Source organism: Chinchilla lanigera, unplaced genomic scaffold, assembly GCF_000276665.1.
Source record: "Chinchilla lanigera isolate Chin_1 unplaced genomic scaffold, ChiLan1.0 scaffold00034, whole genome shotgun sequence".
Lineage (NCBI taxonomy): Eukaryota > Metazoa > Chordata > Mammalia > Rodentia > Chinchillidae > Chinchilla > Chinchilla lanigera.
Window position 1 is genome coordinate 19537966 of NW_004955435.1, and position 26989 is coordinate 19564954.

General features: G+C 45.1%; 1 protein-coding gene across 1 annotated transcript in view; it reads left to right on the forward strand.

The window, feature by feature from the left end:
- Nucleotides 1-25666, forward strand: part of Atp1a1 (ATPase, Na+/K+ transporting, alpha 1 polypeptide) — a 26408-nt gene extending 742 nt beyond the window's left edge. The window contains exons 2-23 of the mRNA XM_005389040.2: nucleotides 9057-9167; nucleotides 9685-9744; nucleotides 11437-11643; nucleotides 12212-12325; nucleotides 12641-12775; nucleotides 12948-13065; nucleotides 13502-13770; nucleotides 14239-14437; nucleotides 14720-14829; nucleotides 16381-16515; nucleotides 17222-17414; nucleotides 18724-18899; nucleotides 19368-19504; nucleotides 20125-20275; nucleotides 20845-21013; nucleotides 21143-21297; nucleotides 21572-21695; nucleotides 22812-22957; nucleotides 23073-23203; nucleotides 23367-23468; nucleotides 24809-24900; nucleotides 25310-25666. Coding sequence (XP_005389097.1) covers nucleotides 9057-9167; nucleotides 9685-9744; nucleotides 11437-11643; nucleotides 12212-12325; nucleotides 12641-12775; nucleotides 12948-13065; nucleotides 13502-13770; nucleotides 14239-14437; nucleotides 14720-14829; nucleotides 16381-16515; nucleotides 17222-17414; nucleotides 18724-18899; nucleotides 19368-19504; nucleotides 20125-20275; nucleotides 20845-21013; nucleotides 21143-21297; nucleotides 21572-21695; nucleotides 22812-22957; nucleotides 23073-23203; nucleotides 23367-23468; nucleotides 24809-24900; nucleotides 25310-25338 — 3063 coding nt within the window. The 3' untranslated portion in view covers nucleotides 25339-25666. The remainder of the gene's footprint in view (nucleotides 1-9056; nucleotides 9168-9684; nucleotides 9745-11436; nucleotides 11644-12211; nucleotides 12326-12640; nucleotides 12776-12947; nucleotides 13066-13501; nucleotides 13771-14238; nucleotides 14438-14719; nucleotides 14830-16380; nucleotides 16516-17221; nucleotides 17415-18723; nucleotides 18900-19367; nucleotides 19505-20124; nucleotides 20276-20844; nucleotides 21014-21142; nucleotides 21298-21571; nucleotides 21696-22811; nucleotides 22958-23072; nucleotides 23204-23366; nucleotides 23469-24808; nucleotides 24901-25309) is intronic.
- The last annotated feature ends 1323 nt before the right edge of the window (nucleotides 25667-26989 follow it).

The window sequence follows — 26989 nt, forward strand, 5'->3', positions numbered from 1 at the left end:
CGGGTCGAGGCTCCTTCTCCTGGAGGCGCTGGGGCTTAGCCAGCTCCCCGCAGAGGCAGCCGCCCTCCCCCAAAGGAAAAAAGAAAAAAAAACTGGCTTCCCCTTACCGCGGAGCCGGGCGGGCGGGCTGGTGCCAGAAAGGGTGTGTCTTCGCCGCCCTGAGATAGATGGCCTTTAAGGTATACTTCTGAGAGCGCTAATGGGCGGATGCACGCTGGTATCTAGAGCTCTCTTGAGGTGGGGAGGGGTATGCAGGGTTATAGAGAGGACGACCCTCGAACAAGCACAGGCTGACCCATCAGGGGCTCTCCGCACAGTTAGCCTTGAAAAAGGACTGGAGGCTGTGGGAGTACTTGGGTCGGAATGCCTCGCGGGTTTCCAGCACCACCGGCTCACCCAGAAATGCCCACCAAAGGCAGAAGAGTGAGTGGCATAGGTGAGGAGCGCCGTCTATGCCATGTTGCCCCAGTTCTGTGCTGCGAAGCCCTGATATATCCACTTCAGAAATCATTCCCAGAGTATTTGAAAAAAAAATACACACACACACCCAGGATAATCTAGGATAACTATGAAAAGTATCACATCGTGGGATTAAAAAGCACCAGGTCTGGAGACTACAGGTGGGAGGGAATCACTCTTCTCCGGGGTTTAACTCGCAGATGCTCAGTATATCCTTGCAGGGCTTAAGGTACCTGCCTGGCAGTGGACAGAGTGATGGGGCCCGAGGCAGGGCTCCCTTCTTGGGTACTGTGGATTTTGAAGAAGGTAATTCAAAGGCTTGGGCCTGGTAGGAGGAATAGGAGGTAGTAGGAATGTACAACGTGTGTTCTTTTACAAGAGCAGGGTTGGCCCAGTCCAGGTAGCTTCAGAGCCCCTCTGCTTCCCACCATGGATACTGGGTTACTTTGGTTTGAGTGGCTTGTGTTTGTACCACACCATCAAACCCTAGGGCATTCCTGTACCGTTCTTTCTTTTAAAGCTTATTCGTTTTAGAGATCATAGATGCATACATGCTAAGGCCTGTGAAGGTGAGGTGACTCGCTCAAGGTCAAATGGTTGGTTAGTGACAGAGTAGACTGATTCCTGAACAGCCTGTGATCCCTCAAACCTAAACATGGGCTTACTCCTTAACCGTTATCTTACATGCAGATCTCTAGAATTATCCTTAGGATGTGACACTGAATTCATAGACAAGACAGGATTTGGGTAACTAATACCTATGTATGTGTAAATGAGCACACTCAGGCACGGTAGTGATACATCTGAGTAGTTAGTGGAGGTTCAACTCAGATGTCTTAGGAATCCTAGCAAAATGTCCAGTGACCAGCAAGCACAAGATTGTGTTAACATAAAATGGTATGCTGCCTGTCAGCTGGGTAATATTAATATTTAGTATTTTGAGTACTATGGTACATTGAACATTAGGTTGTGCGTGTGTGTGTCCATCCATTCTGGTGACTTAGGGTGATGGTTCAAATGTTCAGAAGAATATTTCATGCTGAAATGTTGGGATTTTTCCACAGGGGGATTAAAATGTGGGTGGAGTGGTGACTAAAGCCCTGCTGATAATTGGTTAACCAGGAAGCGTGTGCCGGCAGCTAATTTTTAAGGTCATTGTTAATTTCTTTCCCGTTTAGAGCTTAGGTTTTGATGATATTTCAGGTGATTTTGTATGTCCTTAAAATCTAATTCCTAAGCATTTGGTAAGAAAACGAAAGAACAGCTCCTGCTGAATCATTCCTGGATGAAGGAGGATTTTGTCCCTTTTATTCTTACTGGGTGTTTTTGCCAGTGACTTGGCTGAAATCCCCAGCTAGGCCTACCGTCCACCACTGTTTAGTGCACCAAAGGTACACACCATAACTGTTTAGAAATTTGAGAAACTGTTTTATCAAGTTTATAAAGAATGGGGGGGAAGGGGGTCTCATCAGGCATTCTCTACCGTTTTGGGTTTGAATATTAACTTACCTAGAAAATAAATCATAGCTTATGGGTAGTGATTTAAAGAGGAATAGGGAAAAGGTTCAGGTGAAGTTTGCACATGGGGTACACATGTCAGCAGAAACACTGGTTGTATGGATAAAATTATCAGCTGCCCTTTTGGAGCTCAGTTTGAAAGTGTGACTAAATACCTTTGGCTGCTATAAAGCTAGTACTTTAGACTCAAAGCATTGTAAGACAGAGTCCTTCCAGGGCAGAGTTGCCCAGCCTGGCCAGGAGCGAGTGGAGTGGTTGCTGGAGGCCCTGGTGACCAGCCCTAGGGGGTAGAAGAGGGTTTGAGGTGCTCTCCCACCCTTGCCTCTCAGTTCCTTGTGTGTACTCAGACACCAATTCCGGGCCTCTTGGGTTCTCTGTGTACCCTCTGCTGGGGTGTATCCTCCTCTGGTAACCTCCTGTTTGTTAATTTGTAGTCTCTTGGCCAGTAAACCTGTAACACTTGTGACTTAACTTTGGCTGGGAGGCTGGGAAAGCGGGTCCTGCATCATAAACCTGAGAACGTGGAAAGCAGTCCCAAAACAAGCCACCCCCCATCTAGGTGAGGTCTAAAACCCAAAATACACAGATTCTCCTGGAATCCCCAAGTCACCTTTAAAATGTAAAGCAAATTCAACATTTTAAAGTACAGTAATAAACTGTGCATTCATATGTGTCCACTACTCTTCAAAGTCATTGCTTGCTGATTATTTTAGCAACAGCTATAGAGATTAGTGACTTTCTGTTCAAAGCAGAAAGTCTGTTCTTTTTAAATATGTTTCAATTTAAAAATGAGAAAAAGGCTTTACATAAGTAGCCCTGAAGGATTTTATATCAAAAATTAAAATAGTTGTTTCACTTGAAAACAGAAAAAGAAGCAAAACCCTGAAGCTTCAGTTTCTGGTCTGGCCTCGGGGTACATATTCACCCTGAGGATCAAGTGGAGTAATCAGTGTTCTGTTTATAGAGTGAGTGCTACGCCAGGGTATGATGGGGCTATTGTAGCTGGGGCTTACACAGTAATTGGAGCTGAGAGAAGATCAGGCCTTCAGAAGCTGAGTTTACTGTAAACCAGTTAGTCCTAGGCCTCTTCAAAGCCAGAGAACAATTTTCCTTACGTCTGAAAAAGTATATTAAATATTGAAAATCATAGAGGATACTGTTAATTACACTTCAAAGGAAGAACAAGTAGAAATGTCCAGTGATATTGCTGAGAACTGTCATCTTTGGCTAACAAGCAAATCTATTTAGTGGCATTTTAGGGTTCCCTGTGCTTTCACTTTTAAAGTGAAAGACTTTGTCCATGATTGATTTTCACTTACCTCTTAAGTAGAATGGGCTTTTCAGCCTTTTGTCCTGGGACAGAGCCTGACACTGGTGCTGGGCTGCCCTCCTCTAGCAGCCCAGGGCCCTCTGCCAGCCATCAGGCCAGAAGAAGAAACTCGAGTGTCAGATCAGATGGGCTCACAGTAATCAGAGTGGCTGGGTTTGGACAGCAAAATACTGGGCAGAATGCTTCCCTTTCCCTGCCAGCACTGTCCAGTTCTAGATTACACAGAAAATTCGTGTCCTGTGATAATATAAACTAAAATCTACTACATGTAACTCCTTTTAAAAATTCTCCTTCACTTAAATATACTTGGGGGGAAGGATTGATAACCAAATCATCTGAACGTTCGCACATTACTATGAACTGAGTGTGAGAGAAAGTGTGTTCTTTGGCTGGAGTCAGAAACTGTTCTTTGCATATGACTCACCTCATTAGTTGTGCTGAAATCTGTTGTCCGGAATCCACACAAAGTTCTTCACATTTATTTGACTGATGTTTGGCAGAGCAATTTCTGCCAGTGAAAAAAGAGCCCTCCCCCCCACCCCATTTTCTCTCTGGTTTAGTTTCATTTGAGTCCTGAGCCAAGGGATTTCTGTCCAAGAGACCTTATTCCTTAGTTCCTTGTGACTTTATAATGTGGTATACCTGGATATTATTTCTTTGTCTGGTTTTATTCAACCCTTGTTTAGTAACAACTATCCCATATTCTCTGTTGGTGATTTCAAAGATTGATTCTTGATGGTTTGATCTTTATCTCTGAGACTTACCTTACTTGGGGCCTGATATTGTTTTGTGATCACTAGGCATAAGTGTTTGTATTTCTAGTCTGTTATCACAGTGGTATCCAGGGCCCTAGGACATTTTGGGGGCTTATCTTCTTGTGTTTTTCCTTTATCCTCCATGTGATGTTTCCATGGCTAGGTCACCATATTTGCTTTATTATTTCAGCTCATGATGTACTGCATTTCTTTAGGCCCTGGATACTCTTACCCTCTTCCTACTGCAGGCATTTTACTTCTTAGCTTAGGTTTCAGGATACCAATTGAGGAGTGATCACAATTAGTAAGAATTGATTTGATCCCCTTGTAATTTGTTACCTCATACTAATCTGGCAAAAAAAAAAAAAAAAAAAAATTGGGGGAGGCAGGTAGAGGCTATTAAGGAATAAGCCAAAGTTTTCACTCTTGCAGTAGCTCAACATAGAGGTAGAACTATCCCATTGAAAAAATGGGGGGGGGCATTTGTTTTTAATAACTGGAAAAGCAAAGTACTTTTTAGGGGGGGGATACCAGGAATCGAACGCAGAACTTTGCGCTTGCCAGGCAGGCACTGTGCCACTGAGCTATATCCCCAGCCCACAAAGTAAATTTTTAAGAGGTAGTGAATGTAAAGTACTTTGATGCTTTGCACATTTTAGAATTTTTATTTTCAAATGATCATGGAAGGGTGCAGGTAGGATGGGCTGGTGTTAAGAATTTGCATGCAGGTGGATTAGGCGGGAAGGTAAATGTTCATTTTGAGGTGAGGCACAGAGGATCTACTGCTTTGGCCTCCCTAGAGTGCAGTGTGTTTTGAGGGGAGCCAGAGAAAGAAAAGGAAGGTATGGCAGTATGGCAGTCCCTTGTGTTTCGTCCTCTGCTGAGAATTGCTCTGCATTGCAATGTCACCATGGGTCCTGGAGGGCAGCTAGTACCCTTACAGACCCTATTCTCCCTAGCGTAGCCATCTTGGAGCTTTCAGATCCTTAGCTAGGAAATTCCTTGTATACAAACTAAACCATTTAGTTTCTGGGCTTGATCACTTCTTGAAAATCAAGTAAAACTTAAAAATACCCAAAATGAGGTATTTTTTTAAAGGTTTAAAGAATTTCATAGGAAGTGAGGAATGGCAGTAATGTATAAGTTAGTTAGAACTAAATTACAAGTTTTGTGAAACACTTTGCAGAGTATTTTTGTACATACAGCTACACTGAATAATAATCTATGATTCAAGAAAGCTAGAAAGTCCTTACCCTTTTAACAGTAGCCCAAACAAGGCAATGCTTCTAGGCAACCAGCATGATACGAACTCAGCCCCCAGCTTCCCTGCCGGAGTGAAACTTGCCAAATTGAGTTCAGAGGTTCCATCCCTACAACCTTCTTGGCTAGCTGTGAATTGGGCTGCATTTGGAGCAGTTACCAGTGCCATCCCTGAGGCCTTTCTTGCTAGTCAAAAGCTTTTGTTCGTAGGTATTGGAAAGAGGGCAGTGTTTAGCTGTTGTTTTCAGTTTTGATGTCAGTTCCTTGACTAACCAAACCATCTTTGTGCCAAGTGTGATTCTCATTGTAAGGGACAAGGAGACAGAGGCCAGCTGTTCAATATCATGTAGCTGGCAGGTGGCAGCACTGGAATGACTTAGAGCTGAGGTATAAAAACACCCATCAACAGATCTACTTAGAGTGAGGGGAAAGGCAGGCTTCTAAGTACCTCCTAGACATACTCATCAGGAATTTCAGAAGTCTGAGGTCTCTGAGTCCCCATTGGGCCACAGGACTTACGCTGATATGGTGGGAACATCCACAGCACCCAGTTGAGGAAGCTTTCAGAAGCTGTCCTGCTGGGGAGGGTGGTGGGGACAGTAACAAGGCTGTAGGGCGGTGCTGGTGGCAGCCGTAGCTTACACAGACTGCAAGTAATGTACTTATGGAATGGAAACTCCTTTCTCAAACATCACTGTACCTTTTCTTGGTGGTGGCTTTTTTCTTTCCTGCCTAGGGGATAATTTTCTGTAGCTATCATATCTGTCTACCACCCTTCCCCTTTTAAGTGATCGATTATTGAAGAAGAAGGAGCATCTTCCACTCTAAACAGTCTTGGGCATGTCTCCCACCCTGGGAGAATTCATCGGAGGTCTTTAAATGGTAGCCTTGTTACATGTTTTAACCTTGGTTCCTCCTGCCCAGTTTTCTCTTACCATCTCTAGGCACCTCTTCCCTTTATCCAGATCAAATAGTAGTAAAATTCACAGCAAATCTTTGAGAGGATGGAATCCCCAGGAAGCACAGGATAAAGTGATGACACAGCCTTAAACTGTGTCACACTGGGTGAATCCTTGCCCTTGCTGTGATTTTTCAGTTCTTAAATTAGAATGGAAAAAAAAACTATAATCCAGCTTACCTCATTTTCACCAGTAGCCTTTTTGTAGATCATGTCACCTGTCAACTGTCACTGTACTTTTCCTCAGAGACACTCAGAGGGCTGCCATCTTGTGGAACACGGGAGGAGTGGGAGTCACCCCTGATTTGCTGTAGGACTTGGGGAAGTGATCTGAGTTCTCTAATTGAGAGTCAGAATTGCATGCCCAGCACCCAAGGGTGTGGGAAGGTCACCGAAGTCATTGAGGGAACACCATACTTATCATTCCTCCTTGCTGTGACCTTCATTTTCCCCAAATGCTGAAGAAAATGTTGTCTTACTTGATTTTACCATTGCTCTGTGTCTCACCCTGAACACCAAACACGCACGTCTTTTTCAGCTCTGAAGATGCTGTAATTGAGACTGATAGGCACTTAGTTATTTATTACTTGACCCCCCCCCATAACTAGTATTAAATTACTGTCTAATTCATGAGAAGGAACTAAATTGTATAAGCTGCCTAGTTTTGCTATACAAACATTGCCTAGTGAAAGAATGAAAATTTTTGGGGAAAAAAAGGCAGTTTCATATGTTAATACTTTTTACATACTTATCAAAAGTGACCTCATTAAAACTGTGCTTATGGAACAAGAATTGGTGAAGAAAAGGGAGTTACTGAGGAATCCAGATTTCCAGCTAACTTTACCATTGATAGCCATGAAACTTGCAAGCAAGACATTTATTTTATAAACAGTGATAAAACGTTGAAAGGCTTCCAAGGCCTAGCTGCTCCAATAATTCTCCCTTCTTTTGGAGTGGAAAATATTGAATGTCTTAGAATAATCAAAGCATATAGACGGGGAGGCTGAGGGATTTTTATTTAACTTTGATTGTCATTTAAATGTATTTTAATAAAAGTCAACTTCCTTAAAAATTTATGAGCTGTGTTTTGAAAATCGGTACAAACCAGCTACCCAAGTCTTAGATATCCATAGTCAGTGTCTTCAAAGTAACTTCTAAGTTGTGTTTTCCCCTTAAATATGTGAAGGAAATACTTAAGACTATGATTCCTTTCTGGTAGAAGCTCTGTCTTTTCCTTTTGTTTTGTCTCTTTGCCTTCATTGCATATGATTGTTTTTCATTTTAACTCTGGCACCAAGAGCTCTGCTCAAAGAGGCACTTACACATGTGGTTGTTCCACAGTGGAGAGAATGTCAAGAATGTCAACTATCTTTAGACTTGCTCCATTCTGAACTGATAAGATGAAAACTAAGGGACCGCAATTCCCTTAGATGTTATTTGTCAAGTAACACTGCCAGTGACCGAAAAGAGTTGAGCGGTATAACTAATATAAATATCTCCAACACCCACTAATTAGATGGAGCAGAAAGGTGGAGTCTTTCAAATGCAAATGAATATTGTTTCTTATTTGCAGCTGTATTAGTTATGAATGAAACACATGTACTTCTTAATTTTCTTTTATTTTCACTTCAGCACAATAAAATTATCTGAATATAAGTTCCTAAGTATTGCTTTCGTAGAGAGCCACAAAATAATAGTAATACAGCAGTTATCATCCATTTTAAGGAAATTACTAATACCTACTCCCCCTCTCCAAGTTGTAGACGTGGGAGGCAGTTTGGGGTGAATATCTCTTGTGCTCCGGGGATTGACTTTGAAGCACCACATTCAAGTTTCATGGTGGTTGTTCCACAGTGGTTGTTCCACAGTGGAGAGAATGATAAACTCAAGCATTTAAACGGATTGAGGGAGTGGAACAATCTAAATTTAAACTATAGAATCAACATTTTCTCTAAAAATTCTTCCAGTTTTCAAGAGGTGTAGGTGGCTCCTGTGAATTATGTGATAGTGCACACGCATTTCCTACATCCTGCTTATGTCAAAACATTTCTAGAGACTTTCATTTTGGAGATTTTATTTTCAGGGTTCAGAATGGAGTGAGGACTTTTTTTTTTTTTTCCTCTCAAAAAATTTTAGGAATTTTTAGGCTGACTTAATACAAGTAGAGGAGAAGGTCATTGTTTTGGTATGGACACTGAAGAAACACTTGATATTGAATGCTCTCTTTACAATGGGGAAAAAAAATCTAAATATAAAAATGACCATTTAAGCCTCAAAAATACCAAATCAGGTTGGCAATAGTCTTATTTCCACACCAGAGAAGAAGTTGACACTTGGGAGTTAGTGACTTGCCCCAGGATACATAGCCCGGAATGGTAGAGCTCAGTACTGGAGCAAGGCCTGTCCGCCTCACCATGCAAACTCCTTAGTACTACACTGTGTACGCTAAGTTGATAAACGTGGGAGACAAGTTCATTCTGCTAGTGGGGAAGATAGAAGGGTGAGGAGTGGACAGCAGGACTTGCCCCATGCACCCAGAAGGAAGGTACTGACAAGGTCATTATGTAATTGGCAGCTTGCCCACTGCTCTTGGTGCCCTCAAGTGGAGGAGCCACAGGTGCATCTTGAGTAACAGTGGCGGCCATAACAGGGTAGCTTTGTTTATGTAGCACACAGTTGCACTCTTACATGTTCGAGAATGTCCTCCCAGTGTTCCTAGTTTTTTTTAGGTGCTTTGCATAATTCACAACCACCCCTTTCTCACATTCTCCTGTAGGTTGGACGTGATAAATATGAACCCGCAGCCGTTTCAGAACAAGGCGACAAAAAGAGCAGAAAGGCCAAGAAAGAGAGGGATATGGATGAACTGAAGAAAGAAGTTTCTATGGTAAGCTGGGAAGAAGGTTGCTTCTTGTTCTTAAAAAGTAGTATCTTAGATCTTTTAGAGGGTTGGAAAAGTTGTTCCCTCCCTTGGATATTATCAGAGGTCCACAGAAGGTCTGGCCAACCTCAGAGGTCTTTGCTTTTCTCTGGGTTATCCTGAACACAAGAGATTTTGAACCTGTGCAGGCCGCAGAGGCTTCTACACATTTAACCTTCTAGAATCTACCTGGTCACCAGATAAGGCAAATGACATCTTTCAGGATCTCTAAGAGCAGCTGGATTCCTCAGACCTCCTGTGATAAACAGTAATGGACCTCCATCACCAGCGTTCACCATGGCTAGAGAGGAACTCTTGGGAGACAGCTGCATGGTTGTTAAGCTATCAGGCAGTAGCTTAAAAATGTACACAAGTGAAGAGACATGTGCTTCTTTGCCTAATGATAATAAGCAGTGTGGATGCTTTAAATCCCTTCCTAGTGCTACAGTGTTTAATTCTGCTCTTTGTTTCTCTTTTCCCATAGGATGACCATAAACTTAGCCTTGATGAACTTCATCGTAAATATGGAACAGACTTGAGCCGCGTATGTTCTTGTTTGAAACTTATATAGGATCCTAGTTATTCCTGTTACGTTCTGTCCCATGTCATGGTCTGGCCTTGGGGGTTCTATCGAGGAAGAGTATAGTGACAGCTATCATGTCAGTGTCTACTCTGTGCCATGCAGAGATCTCGGGCTTTTCGGTTCCACCATTTATTTTGCCTGAAACATCCTGAAGTGGCATGTTGTTTTTCCTGTTCCTAGGTTTGAACCAATATTTGGGAGCACCCAAGACTTGAAACTGGCTCCAAAGCAAGCCCATTCCCACACCTTTGATTATAAATGTTCCCTTTAGTTTTGTACAAATAAATTGAAATGGCTACTGCAGATAGCTGAATTTTCAAAAATTTAAATTTTCATGCTTTACCCAGCCAGCTCATTGAAACATGTGAAATTCTGTCCTTTATTTGAAACTTTTTCAAAAAATTTAAAGAAACTTTTGATTGAAAAATGTGTGTGTATCCTTATTATGTAGAGAATTTTGATATTTTTTTCTACAAACATTATAAAAGCAAATCTGAAAGGACTGGTATTTTATATTTGTAGACAGTAAAAAAAGTCTGAGGAATGACTTGCAGGCCAAGGTGGTATCACTGGAGCATCAAGGGGCTGTAAGAAGGCCTGTGGGCAGGGCCTGTGAGCTCTGAGGGAGCGCCTTGACCAAACTCAGTGATATGGTATCAGATATTCTGCTTCCTGTAGGCCAGGCTGGCTAGAAGCGTTTTACCTGTAATGTCTCACTTAAGGGATTTTGTTTGACTTTGCTTTTTTTACTACTGGGAAGAGCTGAACTACATTCCCAGCCACTGTTTTAAATACTATTTTGAGATAGGGCCTCAGTAAGCTCTCCACACTACTTGAATTTAAATTTGTCCTGCTTCAGCCTCCTGAGTAACTGGGATTTACAGGCATGTACCTCCACGCCTGACTCATCACAGTTTTTCTTACAGTTTTATGAAGTGTGTTCTCTATGATCTAAGTCAGTTACTCAAATGCTGCAGGGCTGTTGCCTTACTTAAAAATAAGGTTCATAATAGCTAAGGGTTACAAGAATTAAATAGGTTAATACACATTCCCACCAACTTGAGTCACAGTGGTACATGCATGACTGTCCCATCAGGCAGCTTGTAGCATTGGTGGTACAAATGGTGCAGTCATGCTTGTACCACGGGTGGTTCAAGCTACCCAGCATTGAGACATTATTATGGCCATCCTAGGAATAAAGTTCTGTACTCACAACTTGACTGTTAATCCCATAAGATTTTGGATTTCTGCAGAAAATTTTTCTTCCTCTGATATTTGTAGAGTTTCCCTCCTTCCCTGACAGAGCTGGTGTAGTGCACAAATAACTTAAAGCCCCTAATCTGCAAAACTGAATGGTTGGTTCAGACAGGCATCTTTTAGGTCAGAATGTAATTTGCCACATATGCTTTGATCTAAAACTTAGAAAGAACCGGGCTAGATTCAGATTTGTCCATGGATCATTTTTAGAAGAGTTGTAATGGGGATGCTCCTTGGGAAATTTGTACTCCTTGTTTATCTGAACCAAGAGATCTTCATGGAGAAATTTAGCAGCTGTGTTTCCTCCCTAAACCCTTTATTGCAGCTTTCCAGCTATCAAGTAAATGTGTTATCGTCTTGTGGGTACAGTTTATCTTATATTTCTCTACTCCTCAGGGCTTAACCGCTGCTCGGGCTGCTGAGATCCTGGCCCGAGATGGTCCTAATTCCCTCACACCCCCTCCCACTACACCTGAATGGGTCAAATTCTGCCGGCAGCTGTTTGGAGGGTTCTCGATGTTACTGTGGATTGGAGCAATACTTTGCTTCTTGGCCTATGGCATTGAAAGTTTAAGCATGGAAGAGGGACCTTCAAACGATAATGTGAGTAGTAGGTACATGCACAGTGTCATCTTGTCCTTTGATTCCCTCCACTTATTTTCAGTTACAGGAGCTGCTGCCTTCCAAGCCCAGCTGTTCCTCCCCTTTTGCTTTGCCTTTCTCCCCACTTCTCCTGCTCCGGGCTCCCTCATGAGGTGTCCACCTGCAGGTGGCTGCTGGGAACGAGCAGCTCTGCTTAGGTACTGGCCCAGGTCTGGCTGCCACTTAGCAGATGGTGGAGCCCAGGTTTCCTTGTTGGCCCATGACAAGTTGGCAGCTGTTCCTCTGAAGTCACAAGTTGTTTGAAAAAATACCTTTGTTTTAATAAAGCAGGAGAAGTAAGATTCATCCAAAATACTTCCACAAGTCTATCGAGTTAGTGACCAAGTGCCTACATCTGACTCCCATTTCTGACCCTCCAGTACATGGGCTCAAGAATGATAAATAATGAAGGCATGAGTTTCGTATTTCTAAAGCCTTGATCTTTCTGTTTTTATTTGCTCAAAAATGATTTGAATGTTCCCACTTCTTTTCTAAGACCTATCGGTCCTATCTTGTTTTTCTCCTCCAGCTGTATCTTGGTGTGGTGCTGTCTGCTGTCGTCATCATAACTGGCTGTTTCTCCTACTATCAAGAAGCTAAAAGTTCAAAGATTATGGATTCCTTCAAAAACATGGTCCCTCAGGTATCTGATGCTTTGCTCTTCCCCATGAGGTGATTTGACAGCCCTCAAAACATAAATTCATGTGAAGTTAACGTTTTACAAGTAGTAAGTGACTCCAAGCATGGCCCAGAAAGCAGGTGTAATATCTGAGAGCAATCTCTCTTAGATAGCTGTTGCGCAAGCGTTTGTGCCTCCTATAAATCAAAAGATGGGTAGTATCTATGCTGTGTATTCCTGTAATAAGTATGGATCATTTGTGATTTGTGATCTCTTATTTTGGCCGTTACCTTTTCCTTGTTAGTATCTACTTAATGGTGTAAACTGTTCCTTCCAAAGCAAGCTCTAGTGATTCGAAATGGTGAGAAAATGAGCATCAATGCAGAAGATGTTGTAGTTGGGGATCTGGTGGAAGTAAAAGGAGGAGACAGAATCCCTGCTGATCTCCGAATCATATCTGCAAATGGCTGCAAGGTAAGACACACCCCCCACGCCCCCCCACAGTGCTGATGATCAAACCCAGGGTCTTGCACACGCTAGCCGTGTAATCTCTTACAGCCAGCTCTGTTCCTTGGGCAGACTGAATTGAGAGCACAGTAGCCCATGGGGAAGCCAATGTATTCACGTGACTTACTCTCACACACAGGTGGATAACTCCTCCCTCACTGGTGAATCAGAACCCCAGACTAGGTCTCCGGATTTCACAAATGAAAATCCCTTGGAGACCAGGAATATTGCCTTTTTTTCAACCAACTGTGTCGAAGGTAAACCATTTTAAGCAATTCTGAGGGTGACATGGTATTTATTGTGGGTGCTGAGAAAAATTAAAAAAGACCAGAGACACAGTTTGGTGTTTTTGGCTTTATTGGCTCCATTTCATCAGCACTAAACAGAGGTCGTTCACTTGCTGGCGGGTGAAGCCTGGTGGCTGGTTTGCCTCCCCACCATGCCCCCACCGTGCCTCTTACACTGACAGCCCCAGGCCAGCACGGCTACTTGGGCTGCTGTCCGGCCAGTGGGTACAGATCTCTTTGCCGCAGTCTCTAGATTAAAACGGCAAATACAGCGAAGGATCTAGTCCTTTACAGACATGTTTTGTCCCTTATGAAAACCGTGCTATGGAATGGTGCAAATTCTGTAGGTTTTTCTCTAGTTTTGTACAGTTTGGTACAATTCCTTCTCACCGTCTGTTTTTTTAAGGCACTGCTCGTGGCATTGTTGTGTACACTGGGGACCGCACTGTGATGGGAAGGATTGCTACCCTGGCTTCTGGGCTAGAAGGAGGCCAGACACCCATTGCTGCAGAAATTGAACATTTCATCCACATCATCACGGGTGTGGCTGTGTTCCTGGGAGTGTCTTTCTTCATCCTTTCTCTAATCCTCGAGTACACCTGGCTTGAGGCTGTCATCTTCCTCATTGGCATTATCGTAGCCAATGTGCCAGAAGGATTGCTGGCCACTGTCACGGTAAGAGGCATGAGCCAGGTGGTGGTCACCCTCACCAGGTCAGCTTGCATGGGTCCAGTAGCCTCTCCCGAGGGGCTGCCACCTTACTTTGTTCATTCGTGTTGCTATATAGTTTTTCCTCTGTGCTGTGTTTCATGGTAAGCTTTGACTGAAAAGAAACTTAGCGTGTTTATTCAGAAACCCTAAAACGTACATTTTATTCTTAGATTATCACATATACAACTCACAAGATTGTAATGGAGAAAGAGCTAGTGAGTTAGTTGGGAATAGAATGTGGGAAATTCTAGCAGGTGTTTTGTTTTTTAATCTATTGCTTTGGGTTGGGGGTGGCTCATATATGTTATCATGACTTCAGAAGCAGATTGGACAGATACAATTTTGGATGAATTTCTCCTGTGCAAGGATGTAGCTAGTGTTGGTACAGAATTCTGACCTGGCTGAATAATCTTGTTCCTGATGTCTCTTTAGGTGTGTCTGACGCTTACTGCCAAACGCATGGCGCGGAAGAACTGCTTGGTGAAGAACTTAGAAGCTGTGGAAACGTTGGGATCCACATCTACCATCTGCTCAGATAAAACTGGAACTCTGACTCAAAACCGAATGACAGTGGCCCACATGTGGTTTGACAATCAAATCCATGAAGCTGATACAACAGAGAATCAGAGCGGTAAGAGCAGGGATTGCCTCACACTATCGCTACCTGCTCATGTTGCTGACAGTTTTTTAATTTTTTTTGTTATCATTTAATGAGTCAGATTTTTTTTGTATATCAGTGGAACAGTTACTTTGCTCTATCATGATGGAAAGATATCTAAAACTAGTCACGTTAACTAGGAAGCAACATATATATAGCAAGTTGTCAGATTTTTGTGGGACTTAACTGAGATTGTAGGGTAACGTTCATAGTTAATGTGTCATTTTCCTGTTGTGTTTTCTTGCTTCCTGTCAGGTGTCTCATTCGACAAGACCTCAGCCACCTGGCTTGCTCTGTCCAGAATTGCAGGTCTTTGTAACAGGGCAGTGTTTCAGGCTAACCAGGAAAACATACCTATTCTTAAGGTAATGCTAAGGCGTTGCTGTTGGCCAGTAGGTTGCTTGGGGAGTGGGTGGGAACACCAGGTAGGAATGCCATGGGGGTGTGCTTTCTAATTAGCGCTTTACTTTTGTGTTAATTCATTTCACTCTCAAGCTACCTTCAGTGCCACACAGTCTCTGTTGGTTTGAAAAAGAAGATATAATAAAAATCTGTGGGCTTAGCTTTAGTGACTCAGTAATCCTATTTGCATATTAGGATACACTAGATTCCAGTAAATCACTTAAGCCATTTACTTTCTTAAAATAGCTTGACTATTTCTCTTATTTGTTCTTAGCTTGTTTACTAATGATGCAGAAATAAGATCAGGGGAACAATAAGCTCAGCCTTGTGGAATTCTCATGCAGTTTGAAATGACCAAGGTTTTCTCGCATTGCCCTAGTTCAGATGCAATCTCAGAAAGATCAGGAGTTGCAGAGTCCTGAGGAGCACAGAGAGCCCTGTGAGACTCTGGAGGTGCCTGTGGTAGTTCTCAGTCTGAGTGTTGCCAAAGCAAGTATGGGTTCGATATCACTGAGAGGGCTTCTGTTGTGAAGATGGGGCGCTGTTACTCCTCAGAAGGATTTTCTCGGCATTCAGTTGATTTAAGCATGGTACCGTTTGTCTTGGGAATAAAATTTGAGATGCCTGCCTCATGTTTTTTCCTTACCTCAAAGTGGAAATTTCCTAGGCTTCGAGCATTGAGGCTTACAAGTCTCAAGTCTTTCTTGATTTAGAAATTCCAGAAAAGTAGCAGAAGATGTAGTCTAAATATTTGAAGAATTGAGCTGTATTAGTGACGTTTATTACCCTCAGAATTTTAAAAGGTAGGGTGGGAAGGACAGCAGCCCTATTCTCTTTTAATGTCTGGCTTTTCTTAAAAGTGATCCTCACTTTGTCTTTCTCACTGAATGTGACCACCTCCCTTTTCACCCAGGGCTGCTGTGCTCTGTGCATTCATTTGCTCATCTGAATGTGCAGCCTTGCATCTTCTAGAACATTCTCCTGAAAAAAAGTTGTTTACAGCTGGCAGTGTAGTAAGTCAAAGTGTCAGTGTTACTTTATATCAGGTCCTTTACTCTGTCCTTGATACAGTTTGTACCCAGTCCTGAGACCCTAAGCCATTTTCTTTTAAATTCTAGGACAGCGAGAGGTATTATAAGTGTTTACCTTCTCCTTGGTGTTTTCAGGCTCATAACCAAAAATAAGCACTTCCAAATAATATTGGCTTTTTGACTTTCATTGAGGCCGGGGAAGCTAGAAATAGACTAAAGTAGGTTGGGCACGCATGTTGGGATAGGTAGGTGACACCGCCGTGTACCCTCCTAGTAGAAGCTGATGCAGGGTGGGGTGGGAGGCTGGAGTTGGAGTCTGAGGCAGCGTGACTAGCAGTGGTCCGGGTCCCAGTGATGCTGCTTCTCCCTGTTCTCTCCGGTCTCTGACAAGATTGGAGTGCATTCTGTTATTTTTCCTGTTTCTCAGTGGTGCCTCAGGGAAGCCTTTTTGGAGTAACTAACAGATGATTCCTCTGTTCACAGCGGGCAGTTGCAGGAGATGCCTCTGAGTCAGCACTGTTAAAATGCATTGAGCTGTGCTGTGGATCTGTGAAGGATATGAGAGACAGATATGCCAAGATCGTGGAGATACCGTTCAACTCCACCAACAAGTACCAGGTCCTGAGAGCCTGCGGTGGCTAAGGGCGGTCTGGGAGGGAAATGCAGGGAGGACCATAGCTGTGGAAGAAATGCCTTCCCTTTGGGGTTTTACAAGGTTTAACTTTAAATTTTACCCAGGACTATATAAAGTCCCCAATTACTTGAACATCAATAGTGTAAATGAAACCTCTTCCAGAATATATATGATTCCTTTTGAATACCTGTTTATGGTTTGATGTGGGAAGTGTGAGCAAGTACATGTATACAGGGGTGTACCAATCCCTTTGTCTCCAGATTTCCTTTAGGAGAACCTTATATGTAAACCTATACATGTATGTGTGTTTATGTTCACGTAGAAGTTCATGAATATGTCATAGTGCTTCTTTTTTTTTTTTTTTTTTGGTCCTTTTGACACAGGGTCTCGTTATGCAGTTCAGGCTGGCCTTGACTCACTTTGTAGCCCAGGCAAGCCTCAAACTCACAGCAATCCTCCTGCCTCAGCCTCCCGAGTGCTGGGATTACAGGCATGAGCCACCATACCTGGCCTCGTAGCACTCATTTTTTCTGTAGTGTTCAAATTATGTCATAAAGTATGAGATACTTCAAATTTCAGAAAGGAGGTGGTGGTTTATTTTGTGACTCATACTCAGTAGTGAAGCCTGGTTTTCCTGCGTGGACTGTCACAGGCAGCCATCTCATGTCTCCATCTGAACTGTCTCCACAGTTATCCATTCATAAGAACCCCAACACAAACGAGCCACGACACCTGTTGGTGATGAAGGGCGCTCCGGAGAGGATCCTGGACCGGTGCAACTCTATCCTCCTCCATGGCAAGGAACAGCCCCTGGACGAGGAGCTGAAGGATGCTTTTCAGAACGCCTACCTGGAGCTGGGTGGCCTTGGAGAGCGAGTGCTGGGTGTGTAGACAACTTCGTTGACAGAAAGCCTGGGTGCATCTCTGTTAGCACCCTCACCTCATGGACAGGCACAAGTGACCGTGTTAATCTAAACTCCAGGCCTGTTGACCTTCTTGAGCTTTTCTGAGGCAGTCCTACTAATTTTTTTCCCTCTATTGTTTTGAGAACAGTAAGTGCTAGACACTGACTGGTGTGTTGGGCTGTGAAAAGCAGTCCTGGTGGCTTGCTTCTGACTCGTACTTAGACCTGTAGTCTTGCACTCACCCTTATTTTAGATGAGGAAGGAGATGCTTTATCACATAAGCCTTGTTGCTGTGGCCATGACCTATAATTAATTAATTAAAATTATTAACTCCGTGCACTTAGATTGAAGCCGCTTCCTGACCGCCCTAAAATGGTTGTGCATTTTCCATGGGAACAGACTGCACTAGCAGTGAAGGTTTCTTTTCTACCTGACAGCTACCGAGGCTTATAGATTTATTGTACCCACTGTCCAGTATATTTGCAAAGTGGTATTTACAGTATTTTGTGGGTTTGCAGAGACCAATTCATCGTATATGTGATTGTTATTCTCCTTAGGTTGGATACCTTAGAGCCAATTGCCTGGTCCCCTCTTGTCATTCACCCCCCTTACCCACATAACCCTGGTGTCTGCTTCATGCAGCGGCCAACTGAAAGATCCTCAGAGCAGCTGGCGCGAATCCCCACCCTGTGCCCAGTAATGTGTTCTGGTTAGATGAACAAGTGTGCAGAGGTGTGGCCTCCATTTTTCCAGCAAGGGTAGCTGAGACTGATGTTTAAATGGTTTGCTAAAGCGTAATAGCTTAACTGTCAGTGGCATTTCTAAAACCCTGATACGCCCTTGCCCAAAATTACCACGTCAGTCTTTTCCACATTGAACATCTGTATTCCTTGGTAGAGGATTCTGTCTTTGATTTTCTTGTCTTTTGCTTCATTCCTAAATGTTAAAATCTTCATTCTGTTACAAAATTAGACTTGTAAGAAATACTGAAAACTGCCAGGTGCTATGGTGTGTGCCTGTAATCCCAGGCACCCACAGCCACGGCAGGAGAATCACAAGTTAGAGGCAGCCTGGGCCACTTAGCGAGACCCACATAAAATCTGAAAGGTGAGGGACGCAGAGTGAGCAGCGCAGCTCAGTGGTAGAGAACCCGGGCTAAAGTCCCTCAGACAAAAAACTTCAAACTAAACGTGCAGCAGAAGGTGGGCATGAAGAGCAACAGGCTGTCATGGACTTTCTGCTCCACACGGCACTGGAAATCCTCACAGGCCCCTGCCCTCCCTGCAGGTTTCTGCCACCTTCATCTACCAGATGAACAGTTTCCAGAAGGGTTCCAGTTTGACACTGATGAAGTGAATTTCCCCCTGGATAATCTCTGCTTTGTTGGGCTCATCTCCATGATCGACCCCCCTCGGGCTGCTGTTCCTGATGCCGTGGGCAAATGTCGAAGCGCGGGAATTAAGGTAGCGCCCGGGCGCCTCCCTGGCTTGGCATTCTTGTTACATATTACTGTTTCGCGAAATCGGGCCGCTTTGAAAATGGTTAACCAATAATCTGTTGTCTTTTACAATCCCACCAGCATTGGGATTTTATCCTTTCTTTTTTTTTGCTAGTTTTAGTAAACTTAAGTATTCTTATGTGACTATAAGTACAAAAATAGATGTTGTGTATTCAGTGTGGTATGCCCATGTACCAAGATAAATCTGGATATGGCTTTGTGTTTCTTTTCTGTGAATCCACGTGTTACATTTCATGTCACTGGAAATGAATACTTCCTTGGCTTTATATTTGCATTTTTTTCCTTTTGGTATCCCAAGCTGAAGTACCCTTAATACTATATTTACTCTTACCTACCCACCTGGAGAGAGACCTTTACTTTTTAAGGCGATTTGCTTGGCAGCTACATTCAGTAAGCGATCCTGTTTCTTCAGGTCATCATGGTCACGGGAGACCATCCAATCACAGCGAAAGCCATTGCCAAAGGCGTGGGCATCATCTCAGAGGGCAACGAGACTGTGGAAGACATCGCTGCCCGCCTCAACATCCCAGTGAGCCAGGTGAACCCCAGGTAAGGCAGGAAGTTCAGACCCTCAGAGCTGGTGACGTGGTGATAAATTTCATCGTCTGAGTCCACTCCAGATTTCACACTGTTAACTGCTGTGCCACCGAGCACTTACTGCCTTGGTGTGCTCGTCTTAGCAGCACACATACTCAGGGCCTTGACAGTTCCCAGGTTCATGCTAACAGTTGGCTGGACAGTTCAGGCCAAAAGCAGGAGGGGTGGGTAGCAATAAAGTAAAATATGTAAAGGAGTTTTATCTTTGTTTTCCTTTTGCTTTGTTAAGTTTTAGGGCCTTCTCGCCCTACTTGGGGGATAGAGGAGGTTTGGTTTTTCATGAGCTGTGCTCTTTCTAAAATTTGGCCATATTGTTTTACTGGGTCTGGTAAAGGTGGAGAAAGGAAGAGGACAGGCCTGTCCCACAAGCAGTTGTGAGCCTTGAATGCAGTAATCTGTATGAAAAGGCTCTGCAGCCTCTGAAACCCTGCACAGAAAATAGCTCTCAGATAATGCAGAAGTTGCTTTTGTGTGTTCTGCTTAGAACTTGTTTGCAGTCTGTCCCCTGTCTAGACGAAGGCACCGTGCTGGTGAAATGGTAGGTAACATTATGTTTTTGGTCCTAATTCTAGAGATGCCAAGGCCTGTGTCCTACATGGCAGTGACCTGAAGGACATGAGCCCAGAGCAGCTGGATGACATTTTGAAGCACCACACTGAGATTGTGTTTGCCAGGACATCCCCTCAACAGAAGCTTATCATTGTGGAAGGCTGCCAGAGACAGGTCAGTGAGCTGAGGCCGGGTGGCTGCCGGTACTGGTGGCCTCTGTGCCTGGGGTTCCAGTGGAACCCTACCCAGCTTCATCGGCCTCCGTGTGCACGTGTTAGGAGGGGGCTCGCAGCCACAGAAAGGAGGGTGACTTCTTATCCAGACACAGAAGCATTTGACAGTATAGGTTCCTAAAGTGGCCCAGAGCCTGAACCTCAGGTGAGTGAGTGGTCTGGAATAACAGTATGGGATCACAGTATCTACTGGGGAGATGGGGACGGCCCAGAGATTCTTTCCCTACCTTGAAAAGACAGGAGGTTGTACATGGAAGAATGGGATTTCCCAGAATTCCACTCACCAAAGTCATTGCTTTGAGTGACCCCCATTAATACGTGGGGAGAAGGTTTGTCTTTTCCTTTCTGTCATTTGGTGGAAAGCTTTGGCTGAGATGCTCCTGAGACTCCATCTAGACTCACTGGGACAGAGCGACTCCTGTAGTCATGCCCCTTGGAGCCAGGTGTCGCTGTTATTTCCATCCCTTGAAGATGCAGGTTTGGTTAACCCATCTCCCTTTTTCTGGGTAGGGTGCTATTGTGGCCGTCACTGGTGATGGTGTCAATGACTCTCCAGCTTTGAAGAAAGCAGACATTGGGGTTGCTATGGGGATTGCAGGCTCCGACGTGTCTAAACAAGCTGCTGACATGATTCTTTTGGATGACAACTTTGCCTCAATTGTGACTGGAGTAGAAGAAGGTGAGAGAGCTGGACTTAAAATGTTCATCAAAAACTTGTCCAGATACTGCAGTGGGCATCCACTTCTGCACATACTGGATTTGTTCGATTTCTGTTTAAGATGTACAGTACAAATTTTTGTTCTCCTAGGTCGTCTGATCTTTGATAACTTGAAGAAATCCATTGCTTACACCCTAACCAGTAACATTCCAGAGATCACCCCCTTCCTGATATTTATTATTGCAAACATTCCACTACCACTGGGGACTGTCACCATCCTCTGCATTGACTTAGGCACTGACATGGTGAGTGAATGTCACAGCTGCACTTGGTGTCGTGGTAACATGTCCTCCTATGCAGGCATTAGCACTCACACCTTGTCCCCTCCCATGAGGCTGAGGCTGGTGTTGTGAACAGTTCCCTTCCATTTTGTATAATTTGACTTAAAAAAAAAAAAAAAAGGTGAAGCTATAATGTCTCATGGGATAAAAAACATTTTAAAAAGAGGGCAAGAATTTTATCCACAGTGCCAGGTCCTTTGTTTTTGGTAATTTTTAAGTCCTTTCTCTCCTGCCACAGGTCCCTGCCATCTCACTGGCGTATGAGCAAGCTGAGAGTGACATCATGAAAAGACAGCCCAGAAACCCCAAAACTGACAAGCTCGTGAACGAGCGGCTGATCAGCATGGCCTATGGACAGATCGGTGAGCCACCGTGTGGGGCAGGGGGCTGGCACAGTTAGAGGCTCTGTAGCTCTGTGTCTGCCTCAGATTGGGATGGATTTCTGAGACTTCAAACCCAGCGTGTGAGAATTCTCCTCCACATGCAAAGAGACACGGTGATCTTTTTTGGAAACTATTCTTCTTTTAGTGTGATCACCCAATAATTGGGCTCAGCTTTGCCTTGGGGTACTTCCTCTTTCTCACTGAGCCCTGCAGGGCCCCAGGCATGGTGCTAAGAAGCTGTATGTGTTAACTCATCAAAGGTGGCATGCACACTCACCTGTCACTAATTTGATTGGAGAGTTAAAACACTAAAGAACTTTGTGGACTTGACAGCTGGGTCAGTAGGTCACACAAAATGATGGTCTTATGCTAAACCCCCATTTCATGCTTAATATCTGCTGAAGGTTGAGTGTGACTGGCTAATGGGAAGTCTTTGCCTGACCTTCTTGCAGGGAACCTAGGGAAGCCACTGCAAGCACTTGTTCTTGCCCTTGCGCTGTATTAACAGAGCAGATTGAGTGAAATGGAACAGATTAGCGCCCCGTGGAAATGATGCCCACTGAGTAACTGGCTGGTAGCCTGTGCTGACCTCCTGGGAAAACCTAACTTTGAAAGGAGATGGCCAGGCCTCAAGAAGCACAGGAGGAGATCCTGTCCTGAGGAAGTTAGGGTGATGCTGGGTTGCACGACGGGAAAAGGTCTTGAAAGTGGAGGGAAAGGTGCTGGGTCAGAAGATGCCACAGTAGATGGTAAAATGGCACTGTGTAAACATTTTTAATGTTGGAAAAGGAAGTTGATTTTCCCTAAGGGTTATACATTGGGAGAAGTGGATTTTCAAGTAAGAGAAACAGGTTTTACAAACAAGGCCCTTGTGTCATTTTTTAAGCTCTAAAAAGCAATTCTAAAGTAGAGAGGGCCTTTGGATCCTTTGAGGAGCCCTCCATAGCCATAAGTGACCAGGTGCCTCTGCCCTGTGCCTTCCCTGGCCAGTGATAAAAGCCTCTGATGCCTCAGCTCTTAATGTGCTTAGGTGAAGGCTGTGAGCATGGCCTTGCAAGAGATTCTAGCGTTGAGCTGGATTTGCTGATACCTTAGGTATGATCCAGGCCCTCGGGGGCTTCTTCACTTACTTTGTGATTCTGGCTGAGAATGGCTTCCTTCCAATTCACTTGTTGGGCCTCCGTGTGGACTGGGATGACCGCTGGATCAATGACATGGAAGACAGCTATGGGCAGCAGTGGGTAAGTGAGGGCTTCTTTCCTGACCAAGGCAATGGTCCTGAAGTCCCCGAAGACCAGCCACAATGCCACTACCCTTGAGCAAAAAGAGCCAAGGTTTGTGTCTTTGCGTTAACAGACCTACGAGCAGAGGAAAATCGTGGAGTTCACTTGCCACACAGCCTTCTTCGTCAGTATTGTGGTGGTGCAGTGGGCCGACTTGATCATCTGCAAGACCCGGAGGAATTCCGTTTTCCAGCAGGGGATGAAGTGAGTAATGAAGGTCACGTCAAGGGCTCTGACTGGAGGGGATCTGGTGATTTGGAAATCCTTCGCAGAAAACCCAGCAAGACATTGATCTGCCATTTAACACAGCATCAGAAGATAAAAGTCTGTTTGCACCTTTCAAGATTTTTTCTCTCTTTACTTTTAGGAACAAGATCTTAATATTTGGCCTCTTTGAAGAGACAGCCCTTGCTGCTTTCCTTTCCTACTGCCCTGGAATGGGTGTTGCCCTTAGGATGTATCCCCTCAAGTAAGTAAACAGAGGCTCTTCTACTCCAAGAGGTGTAGAAGTACAGTAGGACATGTTGAGCTTTCCCCTCATGATGTTCGTGAAGACCAGTTCAGAATTTTGAGAGCCACGTACACAGATTCCTATGGATTACGAAGTTGGGAAAGCCTTGTCCTTGTCCATGAATGAGACTAGCGTGATTACCGCCCACACTAGAATTTGGTCCCGGGTGAGGCCACTCAGGTGTTTCGTTCCTCGGAGTTGCTCACAACCCTCACCTTTCTGGGGATCTGAATTTTCTGTTCCCACAAGAAGGTTGGAGAAGCAAGCCCGAGCTCTCTTTTACTGTACTTGGGAACCTGTCGTGTATAGAAAGGGTCAGGGGAAGCAGACTGCTAGGGTTTGCTCTGATCCAGACTGGCCGTAAGTACGGCCAGTAGCGTTGCACTGTTAAACCTGAATTTTCACGCGCAGGGATCACCATAGCTCTGTGTCTATGAAACGTTAAGTGCCTGGTGATATGCAGAAGCTAGTTGAGATTAAAGTAGCTACCACCTGATTAAAGTATGCTAAGCCAAGGAACATGGGTAGTGTGGCACGTTCAAAGCATCAGACTTTCAGATTCCTGCTACCCCCGTCCTTGCTTAGCCCTGTCTGCACTTCTGTTCACTGATCTCATCCTTAAGCTAGCAAAACCCATTGGCCTCTTCCCTCCCTACTGGGTGTGTGGAGATAGCTGTGGTGCGGGGTGAGACTGGTATCTAGGGTCTGTCTCATTGTTGCCCTAGCCTGTCTCACCCACCCACGCCTGTGATGAGTTCAGTATTGTCTTCTGCTCTGCCTGCGTATTTGCTAGGGGGGTGCTCCCTCCTTTCCGTGAGCTTCTCCCTCTCTTCCTCGTGTGTCCGGATAGTCCTTCAGGGCTGATCTTGGTGCACGTCCCATGTGACCTTGCTCCCTGGTTTGGTTTCACAAGACGTGTTGTATTGGGTGAGCTGAGAACATTTTCTGTTGACAGGACAGATGACTGGACAATTTCTTTCTTCCCTTTCTAAAGTACTTAAGAAGCCGTTGAGTGCATTTGTCTCAAGTCTTGGTTCTTCAAGACAGTTTTCCTCTTGTGAAAACCAAACCACAGCCAGAGCTCCCTTTACAGTGTCTGCTGTCCTTGTCTCCAGGCCTGGGCATACAGCAGCGAGCTGCCGTCAGATGACTCCATTTGTTGTGTTAGTGACTGGGTGACCAGTGACTGCACTTTGCCTGACTGTTGCCTTGTCACGTTCCTAGCGATGTGTGGTTTTTCTGTCTTCCTTTGCATTGTGTTCCTGTGTCTATAAACTGGTACCTGATTCTCCTTGCAGACCTACCTGGTGGTTCTGTGCCTTCCCCTACTCCCTGCTCATCTTCGTGTACGACGAAGTCAGGAAGCTCATCATCAGGCGGCGCCCTGGCGGTAATTCTGGCATTTTAACTCTGGTGGGAGGGGGAGCTGGCGGGACTATGGGTGGACTTCACGTGGCTCTGGGCTCCCTTCGTGTCAGCTGGCTGCAGTCATATCTTCAGCATGTAGGAGTCAGCGTTCGAGATTATTCTAGACTTTAAAATGCACATCGAGTATAATGTAGTGACAACCTTGTCAGAAACCTAAACCGTCTTTCCAGATAGCAGTATTCCTAACAGGAATTACGTAGGCAACAGTTGAGGGCCCTTGAGGCATATAGCTCAGTGGCACAGCACCTGCCTGCCAGGTGCAAGGTCCTGAGTTTGATTCCTGTTGCCCAAAAAAAAACAGTTGAGGCGCCATATTGACCGCTTATCCTCGGGTCTTCATCCTTGTCTCTTCTTTCTCTTTCCGCCTACAGGCTGGGTGGAGAAGGAAACCTACTACTAGTCCCCATCCTGCACGCCACCGAGCATCATGCCACACACTCTGCATCCACCCCCATCCCCCTTTGTGTACTTCAGTCTCGGAGTTCAGAACTCTACCCTGGTAGGAAAGCGCCGGAGCATGTGGGGGAAGCCAGATGTCCTGGAATGAAGCATGTAGCTATAACGGGGGGTGGGGGGGGGCTGCCTGAAAACATCCATCTACGGGAATGACAGCAGGGGAAGGTTTTTATGTGCCTTTTTGTTTTTGTAAAAAAGGAAAATCTGGAAAGACTGAAAGAATACATTTTATATCTGGATTTTTACAAATAAAGATGGCTATTATAATGGAATTCGGCTTGGGTGCCAGTGTCTGTGTGATCGGCTGTGGGTCTCTGGGGGTGGGGCCCCAGGCCAGTGCCCCCCAACCGTATCCCTGGGGGCCCATTAGGGTGCCAGCCCAGACCCCTCAAGTCTCATCAGCAGGATGCTTAGGAAGTTTTCCAGGTAACTGACGCCGTCATGGCTGAGAACTTGGGTTAGGAGGAGAGCTCCGCCCAAGCTCTTGGATGAGAACAGGTGAGCTTCCCTGGCCTGTCTTGCTGGGCACTGCCTTCCTGTATTTTGTGCCTGTGATTCCCCGTTGCCTTGGCCCCCAGCTTCCGAGGGAAACTTCACCAGAGAGGTTTAGCTGAGGCCTCCGTGAGTAACCACAGGCACCGGCCTCGGACCTCCCTGCTGCACCACCAAACACCCCCGCAGGCAGGTGCTTCCTTGTCTGCGGGTTGTCTGTTTTGGAGCTAGCACCGTTTCGAGATGTGATCGTGTGCCGGAAGGCCCTGAGAAAAGGGTGAAGGGGATCTCTGCCTCAGGGTCACCTCTGCATCACCTCAGAAAGCACCTGCTTTCTCTTCTCTTTAATCCCTCCTGAGTTACCTTCCCAAGCTTCTGCTGGCTGTCACTGCTGATTGTCACGCTCAGGCAGGTATGATGAGCTTACTTCTGCACCGGCCATGATCGTCAGCTGCCGGGGGATTGTGATCATCATCTGCCAGAGGATCGTTGTGTTTTCTTCGCTGAAAGCTTGACTCATATTCTTCTTGTGTGCTGCTTGGAGGGAGGAGAGGAAGAGGGGTGACTCCCACAACCTGGTGCTGCTCCCTGTTGCCCCAGCCCCAGCTGTAGGACCCAAGAAGGACACCTGGCTTTCTTGCCCTTTCCTCTTGGGCACCTCACTTGGGATGATGCCCATGCAGGCAGAGCATCTTTAAGGAAACTGGGGTGAGACGAGGGAGAGACCTCAGGCTAGAAGGCCGGAGACAAACTGTAATTACGTTCCCTTGGGCTTGTCTTGCACTGCAGTGACTCAGCTGTGATGACAGGAGTCTGGCCACCCTGTGGCCTTAGACTGGCACAGGCCTCGGGCTCTGTCCCACGTCTGCCCTCTGGCACCCTGGAGATTTGAGCAGTGAATGTAGTACCCTGAGGAAGGCCATGGGTATCTTCTGATGGGACTTGCAGCAGAGAGACCTTAGGCCCAGGTGGGGATTCTCCAACAGCTGTAAAGAGCCTGGATCTGGGAAACAGAGAGATGAGGGAGGCCAAAAGCAGGCTCAGCCTTCCATCCCCGCTTCAGCCAGAACATGTCTGCTGTTTCATTTGCTCTGGAAAAAGCA